The sequence below is a fragment of the Fusarium falciforme genome, chromosome 11 (assembly GCF_026873545.1).
Source record: "Fusarium falciforme chromosome 11, complete sequence".
Taxonomy (NCBI): Eukaryota; Fungi; Ascomycota; class Sordariomycetes; order Hypocreales; family Nectriaceae; genus Fusarium; species Fusarium falciforme.
Window position 1 is genome coordinate 497,052 of NC_070554.1, and position 18,661 is coordinate 515,712.

General features: G+C 51.0%; 3 protein-coding genes across 3 annotated transcripts; 1 reads left to right on the top strand and 2 right to left on the bottom strand.

The window, feature by feature from the left end:
- Positions 1 to 12,736: 12,736 nt before the first annotated feature.
- NCS54_01307900 (UBC core domain-containing protein) lies at positions 12,737 to 13,540 on the bottom strand (the record flags this gene model as incomplete). The annotated part of the gene is made up of 1 exon (XM_053158291.1): positions 12,737 to 13,540. The coding sequence occupies one exon, from the start codon at positions 13,538 to 13,540 to the stop codon at positions 12,737 to 12,739; it is 804 nt and encodes a 267-aa protein (XP_053014266.1).
- Positions 13,541 to 14,161: 621 nt separating this feature from the next.
- NCS54_01308000 (Hypothetical protein) lies at positions 14,162 to 15,544 on the top strand (the record flags this gene model as incomplete). Its single annotated transcript, XM_053158292.1, has 9 exons — positions 14,162 to 14,206; positions 14,253 to 14,282; positions 14,331 to 14,421; positions 14,471 to 14,512; positions 14,566 to 14,720; positions 14,766 to 14,803; positions 14,852 to 14,989; positions 15,036 to 15,455; positions 15,505 to 15,544. The coding sequence occupies 9 exons, from the start codon at positions 14,162 to 14,164 to the stop codon at positions 15,542 to 15,544; spliced, it is 999 nt and encodes a 332-aa protein (XP_053014267.1).
- Positions 15,545 to 15,865: 321 nt separating this feature from the next.
- Positions 15,866 to 17,139, bottom strand: NCS54_01308100 (Hypothetical protein; the record flags this gene model as incomplete). The annotated part of the gene is made up of 2 exons (XM_053158293.1): positions 15,866 to 16,716; positions 16,770 to 17,139. 2 exons carry the CDS (start codon positions 17,137 to 17,139, stop codon positions 15,866 to 15,868), a joined length of 1,221 nt encoding a protein of 406 aa, XP_053014268.1.
- Positions 17,140 to 18,661: the final 1,522 nt, after the last annotated feature.

The following is an 18,661-nucleotide window of genomic DNA, read 5'->3' on the forward strand; positions in this document are numbered from 1 at the left end:
GTTTTGCAGGTTAACTAGACTTAACGTGTGCGACGTTGTCTCTTCGAGAGTTTCTGGAGGAATGTGTCTAAAAATAGAAATCTATGCATTTGCCTTTCGGAACGAAAGGTTCTTTCTTCCGTGCCCTCCTTCCGTTCCGCATCCCAAACTAAGCCTCCATGCCTTTGCCTTTGAGCAACGAAACGGTTCTTTCTTCCGCGTCCTCCTTCCTAAGCACGGCCCACTAAACGATCAGTGCTAGACGCCTGCACCACTAACACCCGTCCCACCAAACTCGCGCCAAATCCCTATCACCACAGACACTGCGCCACAACTGCCACAACACCGGTTGAGCCAAGGACGGATCACGTGCAATTAGTTTGCGAAATTGTTACCTCAGCGAGCTCAGACCATTGTGCTCGTGCCAAGGCACCGGACTGGACTATTCCTAATCGGTAAAATCATGTGACGTCCTCGAGCAAATGGTCTGAGGATTCTGTCAATGATTTTGGGCCTGAGTCAAGATCGATAGAACACGCGCCTGACGACAGGATAGACAGTGATGCCTTAATTGGAGGAATCTTTATACAATGCTCAATTGTATTTTACTAATTTTGGATAGAATTAACAATTGTACATGCTAACATGTCTTAGCACCATCTTGAAAATTTCGCCACGCGCGGTCGACGCGTCCGACGCGTTGGGTCACGGAGTTCTGGACTGGGTTCTCTGCAGCGGCCTCCAAACTCGGGAAGACGCTGCTTGACGCACGTTGAGTCTTGGGCGCACTAATAGTGAGACTGTTAGCCTGCGTCCCTCGCACTGAACTACTGGTCAGTCTGGTTGAGTTACACTGGACTATCAGTGTAGTCCGAGAGACGTCACACTGAACCAATAGTGCATGGACTATTAGTCTGGACTACAGTGTGCACTAATAGTGCTCTTAATGGTCCGCACTATTAGGAGCCCTGGTCACCCGTCGGCAAGCGCTGGGCTTCCAACTTCGTCAAGCGACACAAAGAGCTTAAGACGCGTTTTTTTTCGTAAATACGACTATCATAGAGCTAAATCTGAAGATCCGACCATTATTCGCGACTAGTTTAGGCTCGTGGAGAATATAATTGCGAATTATGGCATCCAATTAGATGATACCTACAACTTTGACGAGACTGGCTTTATGATGGGCATAATTGCAAGCGGAATGGCCGTCACAGGTGCAGAAAGGCGTAGAAGACCGAAATCAGTCCAGCCTGGAAACCGGGAAGGGATTACCGTTATTCAGGCGATCAATGCGGAAGGCCGAGCGATCCAGCCGTTTATCATAGGTGCAGGCCAATATCACCTCGCCAACTAGTACCGAGAAAGCAACCTCCCGGGCGATTGGGCTATTACAACGTCTCAAAATGGCTGGACCAATAATGAGATAGGTCTTGAGTGGCTAAAGCACTTTAACCGGTATACAACCAACCGATCAACTGGTCCCTGTCGTCTTCGTACGTACCAAATTCTGCCGCATTGTTGCCAGCTGGTGACCAAAGTTTCGGCCTGTCGTCAATTCCTGTCGCGTCGCGTCACGGGCTGTCGACCGTCGCGATCCGTTATTAATTGAGCCACAGGTCGTTGCAGAGATGGGACAAAATCCGCGGAAATGCAGAAGGGCCAGGGTATTGTAGTTAAACTGTAACGTAGTAGAAGATAATGAGTTGAAATGCTTGTCACGGGTGGATTTGGGATAGCATCCCCAGGCTAAGTCGCGACGCCCGAAAAGCAAATCCTAATGTGAGCCCTGAGGTTCACAGGACACGCGCACCAATGGAGGCCCGTTCCAGGATATTATCATAGCATTGAGAGAGCTTATATAAAGCGCCTTCCTGAAGGAGACTCTAGATGTGTATCCCTACTGTCAGGGTGGTCATCACTTCAATTCAATCGCCCCTTCGGTGGACAAAAGATCACTATGTGTACCGTGCGAGCGTGCTCGTGCCATAAAACAGACCGTCCCCCACCCTGTTTCAACTCAATCGACGCCCCAGATTGAATTGATGACCACCCTGCCTACTGTCCACGGCTGTAATCCCTAGGCCATTTGCATCCATTCCAGTGATGACCCAGCTAAGGAAACACCTCTGTGATAGGGTGATCTCGATAGTGTTAAGGCGTGGTGGAGCAGACTAGGTTCACCGTCTTGTGCCGGGTGCCCTGACGGGCGGACAAGTTTCTGGGCCAATGGAAGGCTGTATAAGGTGCGGCACCCCTATCAATTGCCATTCACAAATGTGTCGTGGAGTGCCGTGGATTTGAACCCTGGGCTCAACATGGAGCGCCTCTTTTCAACCTAGCACCGATACACAAATGCAGACATTGAACAAAAGATCAGTGTAGATTGAGGACCCACTTTTTTATCTAAGGAAGGTCTAAAGGTTAGTCTTTTGCGGATTTCTGAACACGATCCCTCCTTGAGAATCCTCCGAATGTGGTTCTCGTCTGCACCTCCTTTTGGCAGAGTGGTTGACCAGATAGTGACGCCGAGATTGATAGCGAAGACAAGAAGACAGCTACTCGCGCCAAATAGAAGGCCTGACTTCCACCCTGACGAAAATATGGATCGGCGGGAAGCTCTTCTCGGTTCGTCACCTGGGTCGGTAGAGTCTAACAAAATTCGACTTGACGGCGGTTTCGTCAGCCTTCGAAGCTCTATCGCCATCGCGAGTCACCCAAGGCGAGCGATTTCGACGGAGGATCTCGATTTCAGGTCCTTGACGGTCGGGGTTTGGAGATTTCGCGCTCGAGGTTGTCGAGGTCAGCAACGAGACCTAAGATGACAATCAGGTTCTCTCAACGCGTGATGTCTTGTTTCTCTGGTGTGTTCACCCCCCTGGCGCGCGACATGCAACGTTCGGTTGGCTGAGCGGAGTGATCCTTTCACCCGCTTTTCTAAAATTTATTCAGTTCGCGTACGAAGGTTGGCGTCAAAAGTTTGTATCAGGCTCGGCCGTCGCCCTGACGACATCTATACCGGACTGTCAGCTCATCTTATGCACAGCCCTTATCGCTGCGATAGGTAGGAGGGCACCATAACTTAGAAAGGGCTGGCGCTAAGCCGCAGTACACCTAGGGCTTCTGGTACAGTGTGCTATACCTAGTGAGTCAGTCTGCATCTCGTTGGTTGGCTAAGCAACCGACGCATACCGTGCCACACGATACTAGAGCTAATAATAGACTAAGAGCTCTGTAAACTTGTGGCGCCAACCTTCTCACAGCTAACTTGATTAAGGCAACAATTACCGACGATCAGGTGCTTTCCTACGGCTGATATTCCGGGGGTTGAGTATTGCAATACTGTTAACGACTCCTGTTGGCCGCTCAGGAAAGCTTTATTCTTTGCTTCATTTTTTTTTTTTTTAGAAAAAAACAAAAGGGGTGAGCCATGTGTGCGTACATACGAGGTTATTTATTCGTTTCCTTGGCGTACACATGAATTGATTGGCCTTTTGCTCTAATTATGACTCTCCTTTTGTTCGTTTTCATTTCATCAATTAAATTATCCCCGTTTCTATTTGCTGCAGTATTCCTATTGGGGACCAATCGGACGCTGCAGCCACGTTTTCTTTGACCTTCCTGTCCCTCACTCTGTCAGTCCCCATTCTCTCCTCTTGTCCGGTGGGTGTGGTGGCTGTGCCTCATCCACCATCACAGCCTATCGCCGAAAATAGCCGCATATGTGGCTCTGTAATCTGGGGGAAGCCAAAGAAAATTCTTCTATCTCGATTTGGTTCCTTACCGGCGACTATCAGCAAATTACGGAGCCTCAAAAGCTTCCTTGCTGGCCAATCCGATGATCCTCACGGACTCTCACCTACCCAAGACCAAATATCATGATGAATCAACCGGAATCAATCAATGGGCACCTACATTAAATTGTATTGCATTGACTTTTGTAATCTGGAATTCAGGATTGAATTGATTCAATAATATTGCATCAATATTGAAAGCCGTTGATTGATTAGCAAGCCTGTCTGTAAGTGATGCCAGGTTGCCAATTGTCAAACGATATTCCGCCCCAGCCGAGGAGGCGTCCCGACCCACATGGGCATCGTTCTTGTGTATATAACTGGGACCTTCGTCCCCTTGACTTGAGCAGTGGTGAAGGCCAATAAGACTCCGTTTCGTGTGTTTACATTTGACACCAATTAGCTAAGTTACAGGGGATGCATTGGGAAGTTTGCATGTCCTCGCAGGAGGGCTGGAGTTGACTTTCTCGTGTCGGCCATCTCTTGGATTTTCCGCACGTGAAATCTGCCGAGACAGGGCCATGTATCAGCGCAAACATCTATATTCTGTGCACATAGGGGACCGGATATCACATGCCTGCAACCAGCCGTAGCGAGGGATCATCGCAACAGCAGAGGATGGACCTGCTGCACCCACTCATGATTCCGTAAGCCCAGCCATGCTTCCGGGGAAAGCCAGTCCTCTCGTCCACTTCTTGCCATCGTCCAAATGTGCCCTTGGTCCTGGTATAAAACACCCTCCCTGTCGAGCGGGGCTGCAGTGCATCCTAGATCAATACAATCATCAGGATTCTGAACCACACTTCAAATAAATGATAGTCTTGCGATTCAATCACCCCAGCCGTATCCAACAGAAACCCCAAAAGAGGCTTTATTATCCATTCTTCATAAGTCATAGGTAGAGCAATTTTTAAGAATTTTTATTTGAAGCTGATAGTTTTTTCAAAGGGCCAAGAACGGCGTTTTGTATGGGATTTGAGGTGTGGCACTCGCTTATCATGCACGTTGCGTTACAGGGAATTTCTACAATGTTTAAGGACTCTGGGTGTTTCTTAATGCGAGCCCGGATTGACAAGTGTTAAAGGAAATAAACCCAACGAGCGTGCAGGGAAGAAAAAGGCGTAATTTCATAACGATAAGAGAGACAGGGGTCACCGCATGGACGAAAAATGTGTATGTTATTAAAATACGAGCAATGCTTAGTACAGTAGAAATTTTCAACAGTGTCAAGACCCCGTCGGAAGTTAAGTGTGGTGGTGAGAGCCCGAGTGGTGGTGAGAGCCCGAGTGGTGGTGAGAGCCCGAGTGGTGGTCAGAGTCCGAATGGTGGTCAGAGTCCGAATGGTGGTGAGCATGGTGGTGAGAGTGAGGGTCGGAGTGAGAGTTAGGGTCAGAGTGAGAGTTAGGGTCAGAGTGAGAGTGAGAGTCGTCTGCAAGCATCGCAGTAGTAAACGCCTCGTGCTCATACTTCTGCCAGATGCATAAACAAGTCATCACTGCCATAAGTGCCCAGACTTGGCCAAACTGGCCCGTAGCGCCAGCACCTCGAAACTCGAACTCGCCAACCTTGTAAAAGTTCATCTTGGCGTCCGTCCACATGGCGACGATGTCCTCACCGTCCCTCGTGAACTCATCTTCTCTATCTCGGTCATTTGCCTCGATCTTCTCAGGATCATTCCCCACAGCCTTCTCGGGGCCTTCCTGTATGACCTTGTTTGGGTTCTCATTCGTATTGCGCACTCTCACGAGTTTCCATCCCAACCATCCCCCAAAACCCCTAGTTTTCCATTCAAACCTCTCCATACGTCGATCTGTTCCGTCTCCCGCCTCCATGCCGAACCGGAACTTATCTCGTAAAAGCGTCCATTTAAGCTGCAGTACCTCCTCTCGCCCGCCACCATCGGGTGATGGTAGAGTAATAGTATAGTGTTGGTGCCATTTTCTTGGTTTAGCGTTAGCAAGAGGAGCATCGTCTTTTGTTGGGCCGCTGTGTAGGACCATATCTCCGAATCGGCCCCGGGCCATACTGATGATGAAGGAAGGGTCTGAGTAGGGTTTGCTGAGGAGGAGGGAGGGGGAGCCTGTCCATGATTCCCTGTAAGATACGATGAATCTTTGAGGGAAGCCAAGTTTTTTTATTTCTGGTGAGAGAGTAGGAGTGATGCTCGCGGGTCTTGATTCGGTTTGGCCCATGTTGGATCTGATGTCAGAGGAGTGGGTGGGCGTTAATTAATTCGTGATCTATGTTGACAGAAAAGGTCCGTTGGTGAATTTTTTTGGACGGGATAAAAGGTTGGGGATTTGCAAAAGTCGATGAGGCTTGGATCTGGGGTGTTAGGGAAATGGCTCTAAGAATTGGGGTCGTCACTGAAGGTTTAAATAATCAATTTGAGTCAGCCTTGATTCCTTCAAGCGCGATCGCTCGAGATTGCTCAGCATCGCCATTGTGTCACCAGCCGCACTCTAATTGGTCTGTAAGGATGTCTTCACCCCAAGTCTTCTGACATAGCCCACCACCCAAGGTGCAATCGTTTCAACGCCATGGCTTGCACAGCCCGCAGGGATTGGCGTGATGGTCTGGCTCCCTTGCGCTGAGTCGTCCGCATCCGTCTGCTTGCGGAGGGACTGACCTGCCAGTCTGGATGTATTTTTGCGGCTGCTCCGTCCTGGAGAGGCAGATCCAACGCATCGCCACAAAACTCGGGACTGACCTACACCAGATCGCACAGGCATCCCGAGTCAGAACCGGGTGAGCCATCCACGCCGCCGACCTAACAACCCGCCACCTCCCGGTACAGAGACAAGCCGAATGGGCCACGGACATAGGAGCTACCGCAGTCGATATTAGCAAAAAATGGTTTACAGATGTCCCAGAATGCCCGTAGACTCACCGACACTCTGTGTACTCCCAGAAGCAGGGTGAAGGGTCAGATGAGGTGCTCACGGAAGGAGCTCCGTGACAGTTCTGCCACCATGAAGATTGTGGAGGACTTGTCAGGTCCTGCGGGATATTCCTGGGATGCTTCGGTTTGTCAGACATCCCTGAAGTACCATCATTACTCACGCCATCCGCGATGCGCAGGCGAACGCAGTGTACAGGCCTTAAACTAAAATACTTCGAACAACCGTTAAGTTGCCAAGGCAAGAGACTTAACGGCTGAATATCCAGCCCGAAGGGTAAATATCATATAACGTTACCTGCAATTCAACTGTCCTGGGAAGAACCCCCCTTTCTCTTGCGGCGGGTAACCAGCTGTTAAGTCGCTTCAAACCTGTAGTGTGTAGGCAAGCGAGAATGACCTCGTCGTTGAGCCACCTCGTCCCACCAAGCCTGAGTAGCGAGTCCACGCCGAACCTAAATTCGGTGCCCTTGACGAGGAGCATGTCGCCAGTGATGGAGTCCCGTACCTGCTCATACAAGCCGTCAAGCTCGACACATTCGGTGGACGAACATGGGTCTGAGAACGGCAAGCCTTCGCTCTTCAGGTCATAGCGGAACTTGTCTGGGTTCGTCCTGCCAGTCTCCATGAGCAGTGTCATCTGATCCGCCAGGAGTCTCAAAACAGTCGCCTTCTCCGGGCTGCCTGGTAGCTCTTTGACCAGCGTGCCCAATGCCGGTTCTGGGGACTTGGAGAGCTGCCTGCCACAGGTTAGTCAATCCTCTTCTCCCTCAACCCAAAGACGAGCATACCACGCATCCTTGAGCAAGATGCCGGAGCCGAGTTCCTCCACTAACCGCGACCATTTCCGCCCACGGGTCAGGTGCGTGCCGAGCCTCTTGCGGCGTCGTTTCCATCCCTTCCTGTTGTTCTCGTCACCGTCGGGCTTGGGACCGAGGATTCTCGCCGATACTTCTTGCGCGGCCTTCTGAGCCGTTGTTGCACCGTCGACCAACTGCACTTGAGACGTGTGCCACCTAGCGAAGGTGATGGCCGTCAGCGCATAGCAAATTGTCCCCTTATGTCGCTCGCCATATCCTGCTTCTAGGAGGAAAACCCACTCGGAGCCGTCCGACCACCGCGTCCTTTCCTCTCCCACCTCGTTTGTCTCGTTTCCGAGCGAGTCGAAGAGAACCTTGTACGTTTCTCTCGAGTTCCCCGGCGAAGTGAACTGCCGGATCTGCTCGTGACTGTCCTGGACGAAGTCGTCGACGGCTTGGTCGAGAAGATCGAGACAACCCCGCTCGCAATCGTCCGGCTGCCTCGGGGGAGTGGCTCCTCCGAGGCTGATTGGAGAGGGAGTTCTCTCGTCATGGGCTCGATGCTAGGCATCACGTTGGGTGAACTGGCCACAAGGGTGGTTCCGGTCACACTGGCTGATGCACCCGAGACCATCGCACTCATACCGTCGCCGATTCCCGTCTTGGGCCTGAAGGTCGCGGTACAGAAAGCGTCCAAGGTCGGTGTCAACCCACATAACAAGCCCAACTGAATAGATCCGTTCTCACCTCGGCAACAAGTCACCTCCTCAACGCCAGGTTAATAACGTATTGGTACGTAGTTAACACATGCCTCTACCTATAGTTAAGACACATATCAGGTAGTCTATGGACGGTATATTCTGGAGGAGGCGGTCCCGCTGCTGGAGATTACTCTATGCACTGCCACCCCACAGGCGATAGGATGGCGCAAAAGAAGCTTCTTTTCATCGCTCCAGGGAATGTAACAAAGCCGGAATTGCAAACCCCCCACCCCAAGAAGCCCAATTGTGTTCTCTTACCCGCAATTGTCGAGTCAGTAAACCTGCCAAATATTCCTGGTCATAACCTCGATGACATGTCCTTCCCAGTCCTTAACATAGACGCTGCTCCCCCCGCGCTCCCATTCCATGCGCCCAATGATCTCCACTCCTTTCACTTTGAAATGCTCCTCCCATTCCTTAAGCTCCTCCTTACCATTACATGCGAATGCGATGTGCTGGCCCAGTCCCGTAGGACAGCCGTGTTTGGGGATCGTGCCGCCAGGCGGGTGTCTGTCCTCCGTGATGGCACTCCTATCAAAGAGTAGCAGGATGGAGTCATTGGGCAGGCTGAAGCCTGCCAAAGCCTCATTGGATTCGAAGGGAGTGATGGAGAAGACATCCTTGTACCATGCCACGAGCGAGGGAACGGACGAGGTGTAGAGGATCGTCTCCACTATTTGACCTAGTTGAGGGGGCATGTTGAAGGTTGGAGTTGTTGAGGCGTTGAAACTTAATGGATAGCTTTGTAGGATGATTCGGACTCTGGATTCAGACTCTGGAAACGAAGCCCAGGTCAAGGGATTGTGGCCCTTCTTATGCCTTCTTATGCAGGCGTTTTTGTTAACGAAAGTCTCACGAGTCGGGGTTCGGCTCGAAGCCGGGAGTAGGCGAGGGACGCGGGTCGATCTTTAGCCGAAGCCGAACAAATGCGACATCGTTGTTGGTCAATTTATAATCCAGTCAGTACCGATTATTGCTCGACCCGACCGGATTGTCCAATTGTGTTCGAGCCGATACCGAAGCCCAAGCCTTCCAAGCCGAGTTTTGAGCCGAGTGTGACTACAGTCATAATCAGCTTTCACGGCGTACTCTTCGAACCAACAGCCTACCCCCCGTATTGAGCACTTATGTGCGCCAGTGCCGCCATGCCATCGCCTCACGCAGCTGACCGAGCAAGCCGGCCCTCGCTTCGCCGCCCAAATGGACGCCCCCAGGCTTGCGAGCCATGCCGGAAGCGCAAGGTGGCTTGCGACAATGGTCAGCCCATCTGCCACAGGTGCCAGAAGGCTTCTCGAAGTAGGCAATGCCAGTACATCGTGGACCCGCGGATGTCCATCCTAAGTCCGTCCACACCTGGCCGGTCTCTATCTTCGCCTACATCCAGCCACTCGTCCTCCCAACCTCCTACCGGGTCAACGCGGGCGCCGTCTACGGGAGATATTAGAACTTTTGCAGACCCCTTGCCCTGTAACCCCTCCAACTCTCTCGGCTATCTGGGTCCGACGAGCTTTTGCAACATCTATGAAGAAGCGGAAGAAAACCTTTATATCGCCCGTCGGACTGACTGCGGCTGCACCCCACAGCAAGCTGAGCCTGTCCCTTCTATAGAATTGCCGGACTTGTCCCCTCGGATGCTGGAATTATGTCTTTCCGTCCTTCGAAAAGTTCCTCACCGGGAAGAGGGCGAGAAACTATGTAGGGCATACGCCAACCCCAATGAGCTGTGGCTCCGCCTTGTCGGCCATCGAACGCTCGACTCGTTCTATGACACATTTGGATATTTTCTGGGCCACGATAGAACAGACGCTGGCCTTGGGGAAATTGCAAAGAGAATGTGCTATAACACCTCCCAGCCTTTGTCGGAAGATGAAGAGGAACCGGAGCGATGGTGGCAACAATTCTCTGGGATGACCTTCAGATGGGAGGCCCTGGGCATCATATTTACCTATTGGGCGTTTGGAACGAATGTCTCGACGCCCCTCCGCGCTGAGCTTCTGAGGGATCCTCGGTATAAGTCCCATATGACGGATTGTCTCGAGGCCGTCGACGTCTGCGTCGACGTCTGCAGGAGTCTGACCAACGGAAACTCGTTTCTGCTGTTTGTCCTTCTGCGGCGAGGCATTCTTGAGTCTATGAGATCCGGAGACGCCAGTGAGTCCACCATTGAAGGCAAATACCCTCCTCGCTAACGTTAAGGAGGTCCTTTGGTGTGGAGGTTCCACAGTGATACAGTTTCCCTCCTCACATTTCTGGGCTTACACGCACAAACCAGCCACCCGAACTATCAGCCGACGATCTGTTCGGAGTGGAAGCGGAGAGTTGTCGCCGATATCTTCAACATCGACAAGGTCCTGGCATCTTTCACGGGCAGGCCGCCAGCCTTCGGTCGCCGGTACATGCTGACTGCCTTACCCCTCGATCTAGCAGACCACGAGTTGCTGGGGAACAAGGAGTCTCTGGCCCAGGCCATGAAACAGCTCGATACTGACGGCTGGAAGAAGAGCGGACTAGTCACCCCCTCCACAATCTGCCGTGCTCGGTCCATGATCGCTTTTTTCAGGGACGAGCTGTTTGAGATCGCCTTGGGCCACAGGCTTGAAACGACAGTCGATACGCTCTTGTGAGTTTTCATCTTCGGCAACCACCTGTCTTGTGCTAACAGCACAGGGATATTCTCCGACGAGAGGTTGCTACGGTGGCGACCTTCCCGGCCGGTCTCCAGTACAAACATGAGGACCTGCTCGATCCTCGCATTGATCAGAACATGTTCTACAGTCGGCTCCAGGTCCATCTAGAGCATCTCCAAAACCACTTCTTCATCTACAGACTACTAATCCAGCAGGGGCATGATAGCCAGGCCGACCTAGTTGCTGTGAGCTTCGAAATGGTCTCCCTTGCCCTCCTATTTTGGACGCACCTCGACCGGTTGCCCTGGATCGTGAGAGACTTGGAGTGGTTGGTAATTGGTGCTTAAGTTTCTTTTGGTGATTCAGCTAACCCACTGGTCAGGTTATGGCATATGCCGCCCCGGCCGGGGGTATCCTTTCCCAGGAGCTCCTCAAACGAACCGCAGCCCCCGCCATGGTATCAGCCGACGGGAAACAGGGCCCGTCACGTTTCGCCATCATGGAGAAGTTATTCCTCTTGATGAGCTTCCTTGACTGGGTGTCACCGAATGCACCGAACGGCGAGCTGTGCAGATCGTGCAAGCGGATAATCCGTCACGTTTTGGAAAAGGTGACACAGGACGCACCTCCGGCCGGCGGAGTCTCACAAGCGGTGCCTGCGTTCGAGCCGTGGAATTGGGACCTTGGAGACACATCAATGGAGTTTGAGTTTGGTCTTCTCGACACATTCGAATGGTTGAGGCCAGAGTCGATGTCGAGTCAGGGGAGTGGTCAGGGGAATCTACCAACTTGAGCGGCTTCGCAGTGGACCAATTATGATTAGCCTGATGCTTGTTGGGAGATTTATCACCCATAAAGAAGGGGGCCTTATCACCACTTTATGTATGAAAAAGTAAGTAAGGATGGTGAGAGCCGTCCTTCGTTCTGATGTCCAAATACGAAGCCGGCGCAATGAGACGTGATATTGGACCCGGGTCTTTGTACGATATGGTAACTCCGAATTACGGACTAAAAAGACCGACGCGGGCCTTCCACATGGACACCGAATATTGGTGACAAATAAAATTCTGTCGCTGTAAGGGAAACCACCATTCGCAGTGCCGCGGCGGACGGCCTCCGTGATCCACAACCAGCCACGGAGACACCCTAGCTGCTGCCCTTGAAATCGAGGGGGTTGATACTTTGGTTCGAGTGGTTTTAAGCATGCCTGTAGCGCTACCGAAATCAAAGCAGACTGCTAGACTGAACCGAAACATGGGATGGGAATTCCTGCAGGGCAGAGTTACTCCCAGGAGACATTAAGAGATTCAGGGTCATGCCATGTCATATCCATGCAGTCGGTTCGCCCAGTCGAGCTTGAGGAGGATTGCGCGCGCGTACTCGGCCACTGCCTGATTCGTCTCGCTTCTTGTTGAGTGCGAAGCGACCACTTAGAGGAGGGCTGAGGTTACATTGAACCAGAAAAGCGTAGCTCTAATTGATGTTTGATTGGACGGATTACAAATGCGTTACAGACCTTCTCTCCTTGAGACTGACTTCTGACCACCATTCAGGCAACTCGACAAGGCGTGCCATTGCATGGGTGTTGATTCAGAGGTCGTGGGAGGAGATCGTGCTGTCAATGGACGGTTAATACAGGATATAGTAGGGACAAGTGCGGTACTCCAGAAAATTTGAAGTGGAAGTGATATAAGTGTTAGAGGAGATGATTATCGTCCTCAAATTGTTTATCGGATTTAAAAAGACATCTCCTGGTTCACGTCTTTGATCATGGTGGCATCAACTTGAGACCACAGGGCATCAAATCCACACTGCTCTCGATAATTACACGGATAAACTGTTAGAAATACTTGTTATAAACATGTTCTTTGCAAAATGACTATCTCTTGAACAACCCAAAAGCATTCGGATTGAGCCTCTTCCTCGCCCACATAATCGGCTTGGCCCATCCTGGCACCGAATCAGTCGTATTGCAGAACCCATCAATTCTATCCCCAGGACGAACAAGCTCTCCAGTTGCAAAATCTTTTGTCCATTTCCTTGCCATTTCATCAAACTTTTCTGCATCGTTCCCCAGCGCGGCAACAAGACCATCTGGCATGGGATCCCACCAGTCTGGGGTGTCGAGCAAGGATGCCGCAGAGGCCAATAGCACTTCTAAAGTGAGTGATGGGGACCAGTCGAGGTCCATGCAGATTGTACCTCGGGTATCGACGTTGGGATGGAGAATCTTGGTCAAAAACCACATTTCTGGGGGTGTAAATGGGTACCCTTCCTTGAGGCTGAAGCGGACGTGAAAGATGCCACCTTCATATGGTGTGTCCTTGGGACCGATAAATGTTCCGAGATATGCATCCAATCGGTCCTCGACAATTGGTCTCAGTGTATACCATCGTTCTGTCTCGTTTCCCCATGACTTGATAGCCTCAAGCTCTATGAGCATACGGCGTTGATCACTGCGGCTTACACTAGGCGCCGTCGAGTCCAAAGTGGGTGCCAGAGCAGTGCACGCCTTGATGTTGTGAGCCACTAAGTCGTCAAAGTCGAAGTCGTCAGGCGTCTTGGCGCTGCGAGAGTCTGATGAGTCCGATGACGAGTCTGATGACGATATACTCATCGCGGCGATGCCGCCTTTTCCCACTTCCCCAAGCATGGAGATACCCTCTGGACTTGGCATGTCCATGATGATTTCTGTTGACAGAGTCACTGAATGTTGAAGAATGATGGCATGGCTTGACGTAGGTATGCAGGGTCAAACGTAAGGCTGACTGACCCCTCTCGTCGGGCCGGAAAATCAATCAAGCTGACAGTGTGGGGGAAGCTTCCCAAATGGCTGCCTGGAATGTGTTCTCGTAGCCAATAGAGTTTTGTTTGAATCTCAACTGTTTCTTTTGCATAGGAGTTTCAGTGGGTATCTGATCACTACCTACATTATAGTATGTATTCTTGAGGAGAGCTGCTTCGACTCAATCGTGTATGAGTAGCTATCATCAACTTGATCAAAGCTGTTTGCTGTGGATCAAGTATGCACATAATGTTGCATTATTTTATCCCAGTCCTGTTATGCTCATCATTACCACTTACAAGCAACAACGGCAGAACCAACAGCTCATTCTATGCCCGATCCCTGCAAACCATCAGGCGAGACAAGAGACAACAATGCAAGTTGAGCGGTTAGCGATTGGCCATTTGGCCTTGTTCATAAGCAAGCAGCGATATTTGAGTGCCTTTTAATCCCTCAGCGAGACCAACTTCAATCCCCTCATGTGGTGGTGACACAATAAACTCTCGAAGAACAGCGACAATGGCCACTGTCGACGCGGATCCCGTAATTGCTGCTGATGAAAATGTAATCTTATTGTCATGATATAATAGCTCGAGCTGACATGAACTAGTTCGATGACGGCGATTCGTCGCTTGGCGGTGTACAGACACTTACTCCCGAAGTGGCACATGAGACTGATGCGAAATAGGATGCCGCAACTTCAACGGAGAGCCTGAGAAGCTCTATTCTTGATTATCGTCACGAAAACGGTAGAACGTACCATCGATACAAGGATGGCAGTAAGTCACAACCAATGCATCAACGGCCAGGTCTGATGTACATACGCAGAATACAACCTTCCGAACGACAACGAGGAAAACGAGCGACTGGGTAGGTGTCGATGTCTTGGTGGCTACTCCAAGAAGTGTGCTTATGCCCTGCAGACCTTCAACACCATCTTTGCCTTCTCACCTTTGACAACAAGCTTGGCCTTTGCCCGCCCAACTTGCCTGACTCGAATGTTCAGCGCGTGCTCGATCTTGGAACAGGCACCGGTATCTGGGCTATTGACTTTGGCGACGAACATCCCGAGGCTGAGGTTAGTGGCATAGTCACGTCCTGGATCGGAGCTGACAGTGTACAGGTCGTAGGGGTTGACCTCTCGCCCAGCCAGCCCAACATGTATGCACAATGGTTCTTCCCGGCACCCGGTTTCTAATATCGACCTAGGGTCCCTCCGAATGTTCAATTCCTCATCGATGATATCGACGAGGACTGGACCTACAGCAAGCCATTTGACTATATCCACAGCAGGATGATGAACTTTAGCGTTCAAGACTGGCCGGTTTATCTGCAAAAGATCTACGAGTGAGTTTTCCTTGCCTGATTCAACCATTCTTACTGATACAGGTAGCAACCTAACTCCTGGAGGCTGGGTTGAGCTTCAGGAGGTGGATGTCATCATGGGTTGTGACGACGGTACTCTTTCCGAAGACGACACTCTCGCCAAATGGTGCAAGCTTCTCGAAGAAGCAGCTGCGAAGCTAGAACGAAAATTCGCGAAGACTTCCTCGTTCAAGGACTACCTTTCTGACGCGGGGTTCACCGAAATTGTCGAGACGCGCTTTAAATGGCCCACCAACCGATGGCCCAAGGATCCCAAGTATAAGGAGCTCGGGGCATGGAATAATGAGAACTCGAATATCCTGCTTGAAGGTCTCACTCTAGCACCTTTTACACGAGGTCTCGGTTGGAGTGTTGAGGAGGTGAAGTTGTTCCTCGTCAAGCTTCGGAAGGATTTCAACGACCCAAAGATTCATGCTTACTGGCCTATGTAAGCCGCTCGTGTTTCCTCTGATACTCTGATACTGACACCCGTACAGCTGTTCCGTTTATGCAAGAAAGCCTGAGACTACCTTGTGAGGGGTTTACGAGAACGTTTGACGGTCGATGGTGTTGCCCAAAAGATGGTGTACCGGCCATCAATATGGTCAGCTGGATGCCTAATAAAATTAGTCTTGGTCTCGGCCAGATACGTATGCACTTTAACTAGATGGCAAGTAGACAATCTCACAAGAACGGGAGGCATTTGAGATCATTGATGATAGAATGCTTTTGAAGCTATGTGACAGAAACAAGACTATGAAACAGACGCTTGGCAAGCAGACAACGCGAGCTATCAAAGCTCCGCTCAATATGTACACGAAAGCAAAAGGCTACTCATCGCAGAAAAATTCCACCGCTTCAAGCAACAGTAGCTCCAGTAAGGGTGAAAGAGTAGTCAAGCCCCTTCTTAGCCTCAGCAGACAGGTTGAAAGGGTCGTAAAGGATAAGACTAGGTGTGTTGGCAACAACAAGGCTCACCTCCTCACCAGAGGCGACAGTGACAGAGGCAGAGCCGTCGACCTTGACGTAACGAGTAGCGCCGTTGCGGAAGAGGGCAAGAGTCGCAGTGTAAGCGCCGTTGGCAGTGATTTGGACCTTGACGGTGGTGCTCGAGGTCTTGAGAGGGATGATGTTGGCACCCATGTACTGAGGTCGACGGGCTGACTTGACGGTGTATTTACCGTTGCCGTTGGAGTCGACGTTGGCGTAGTTCAGAGAGCGACGCTGATCGAGGAAGGTCTGGTGGGCAGAGGCGTGACCAATGTCAACGTAGGCCATTCGAGCCCAGTAACTTCCCACGATCTGGGCAACGGTGGTGCTGCCGGCCACACGCTGCAGGGTGTGGAGAGGTGTCTCGTTGCTGTTGGCCTTGTACTGGACCATCATTTGGTGAAGGGTATCAGTACCCAGCTTGGCGTACTTGTCAGGGTTGTTGGTCAGGTATGTGAAGAAGGGCCAAGCCTGGTAATAGTTTCCAGTGTCGACTGAACCGTCAACAATGGGCTGGAAAGAGTCGCCGATGGTCTTGTGCAGCTCAATCTCGGTGTTCTCGGTAGCCTGTCCATGGGCCCGACGAGCAGAGGCACATAGATCAGAAGTGCGATATGTGTCAGCGACCCAGTTGGCAAAAGTCTCCCACCAAGCTCCAGTCCGGCCCTGGTCTACCCAAGTCTTCTGATGGTAGTGCAAAACGTGGCCGTACTCGTGGACTGTCACGCCGGACGCGGTAAGGAACGAGTTCTGGACCTCGAGCAGCCCATACCGGTTGAGAAATCAGAGTGCATGACGCCAGCTGCTCCAGGCAGGCTGGCAACCGAGTAGACATTGGTCTTGGTCTTCTTTCCATTGTTGGAAGCATCGTTGAACGAGAGACCGGAGGTTCGGAAGCCCAGGGTGCCGACGAAGCAGTCATATGCGGCCTCGAGCATGGAAAGGGCCTTGTCAGCCTGGCCGCTGTTGCCATAGACGCGGAAGTGGTTCGAGTCTTTGAACTGGCTTCCACCGGGTCCGATGTTGGGGTTTGCCTCGTAGCTTGATCCAGATTGTCGCTCCACGAGCATGCCCTCGGGAGCTGCCCAGCCGGTGATGGCCTGAAGAGAAAGGGCGAGAAGAAGTTGTTTAGAAATAGCCATTTTGTTTAAAAAGTAAGCCAAAGAATGTAAAGAGCTGATCTGCAATGCTGGAATTCGTCTTGTCAGTCCAAACAACTCGACTTATATGCCCTACCGGCAGTTTTTAAGCTTCTTCCTCGGGGTCCATCGACCCATGGAACCCGCATCATCCATCCCATTCCCGCGGGCTCCCTTCATCCTGATTGGCGTAATGATTCACGCCGTGAAAGCCGTCAAACGTCCATCTAAATGAGGATCAACGGAACCGACGCTCCGGGTCTCAGAGGCTAGTCGCTTGGCCCAGATAGGAAGGTAGCCCCCGTCGTATTGGACAGTAGGGCCCCTTAATAGACGGAAGTTTAAAATGGACATGACACCTTCTTTCGACAGCCCTGTCGAAGGAGGATGGAATACCACGGTAGTTGCAGGAGGTGGAGATAGGCGGGCCAATGGGATATATAGGGGTTCTTTGTTCCCCATGCGGTTTACAAAAGTCTTGAGTTTGGGGTCGTATTTGATGTCATTTGGGGAGATACGGTGCAAGTGAGGCGATGACCCGGACGACAACGGTCCCCAACCATCACTAGATAAGATGGTAGGATCAATAAATTCGGGTTTAAGGACAAATGCACTTGCCGAAGAATAATACGGAGTCTTTATTTAAGAATCCCATCACGCGGTCAATATTAAAACCTTTGCTGACAGGCAAGAACCCGGCCCAGACCATCTTGGCAGCCGTTCGGTGTTTCATGTAGATACACCTTGTGGTTTTACGTATTTGACAAGGACCAAAACGTGTCCTCGGGAATACGAGAAATTAACTTGACAAGGCTTCCATGTTTAATGCATAAAGACGTCAGAGTTTAAAAGACTTTTCCGTGGAGGCCGTGGGAGATGGTTTGTCACGGGAGCACGCACAGCCACCATTTTTCACGGTTTGTCATGGCATTGAGTGTTTTGTGTGAAAATTGGCAACTTTAACTCTCGCTCCAGCAATCTTTTTAACTCTCTGACAATGATATTTATTTCTCATATTTCCCACTTAAGGAAACGTCGCCAAGATGGGGCTGAAGGGAGGCATTTATGCTGAACCCAGAACACATCCTGCATGATGAGAACCTAAACACGTCCAGGCAGCATCAAGCTATTCAGAATTCTCTTCTGTGTTAGTTTTACATCCTAACCACCCCCAAACCTTCAACAGAGCCCGTATGATAAAATTGACACGCTTTCTTTTTGTCTCCTTCATCATCTTTATGACACCAATGACACCAAGCACCAACAGCGCCACACCGCCAAAGACCTACACAATGTATCATGAAATCTTGGAACTCCTTGCCTATGGAGCTCCGCTTCATGGTTTTCGAATATGTTGCAGCCTATGGTACAGGGCACTTGTCCGCTTGTGCCGCAGTCTGCAGAGAATGGCAGGACTTGATCGAGAAGCGAAATTTCCGCCGACTGAAGCTCCGATCAACTTGCATCGAAGGCTTAAGAACCATGGTTACCGACCGAACTCGACCACTTGTGCAACATATTTGGC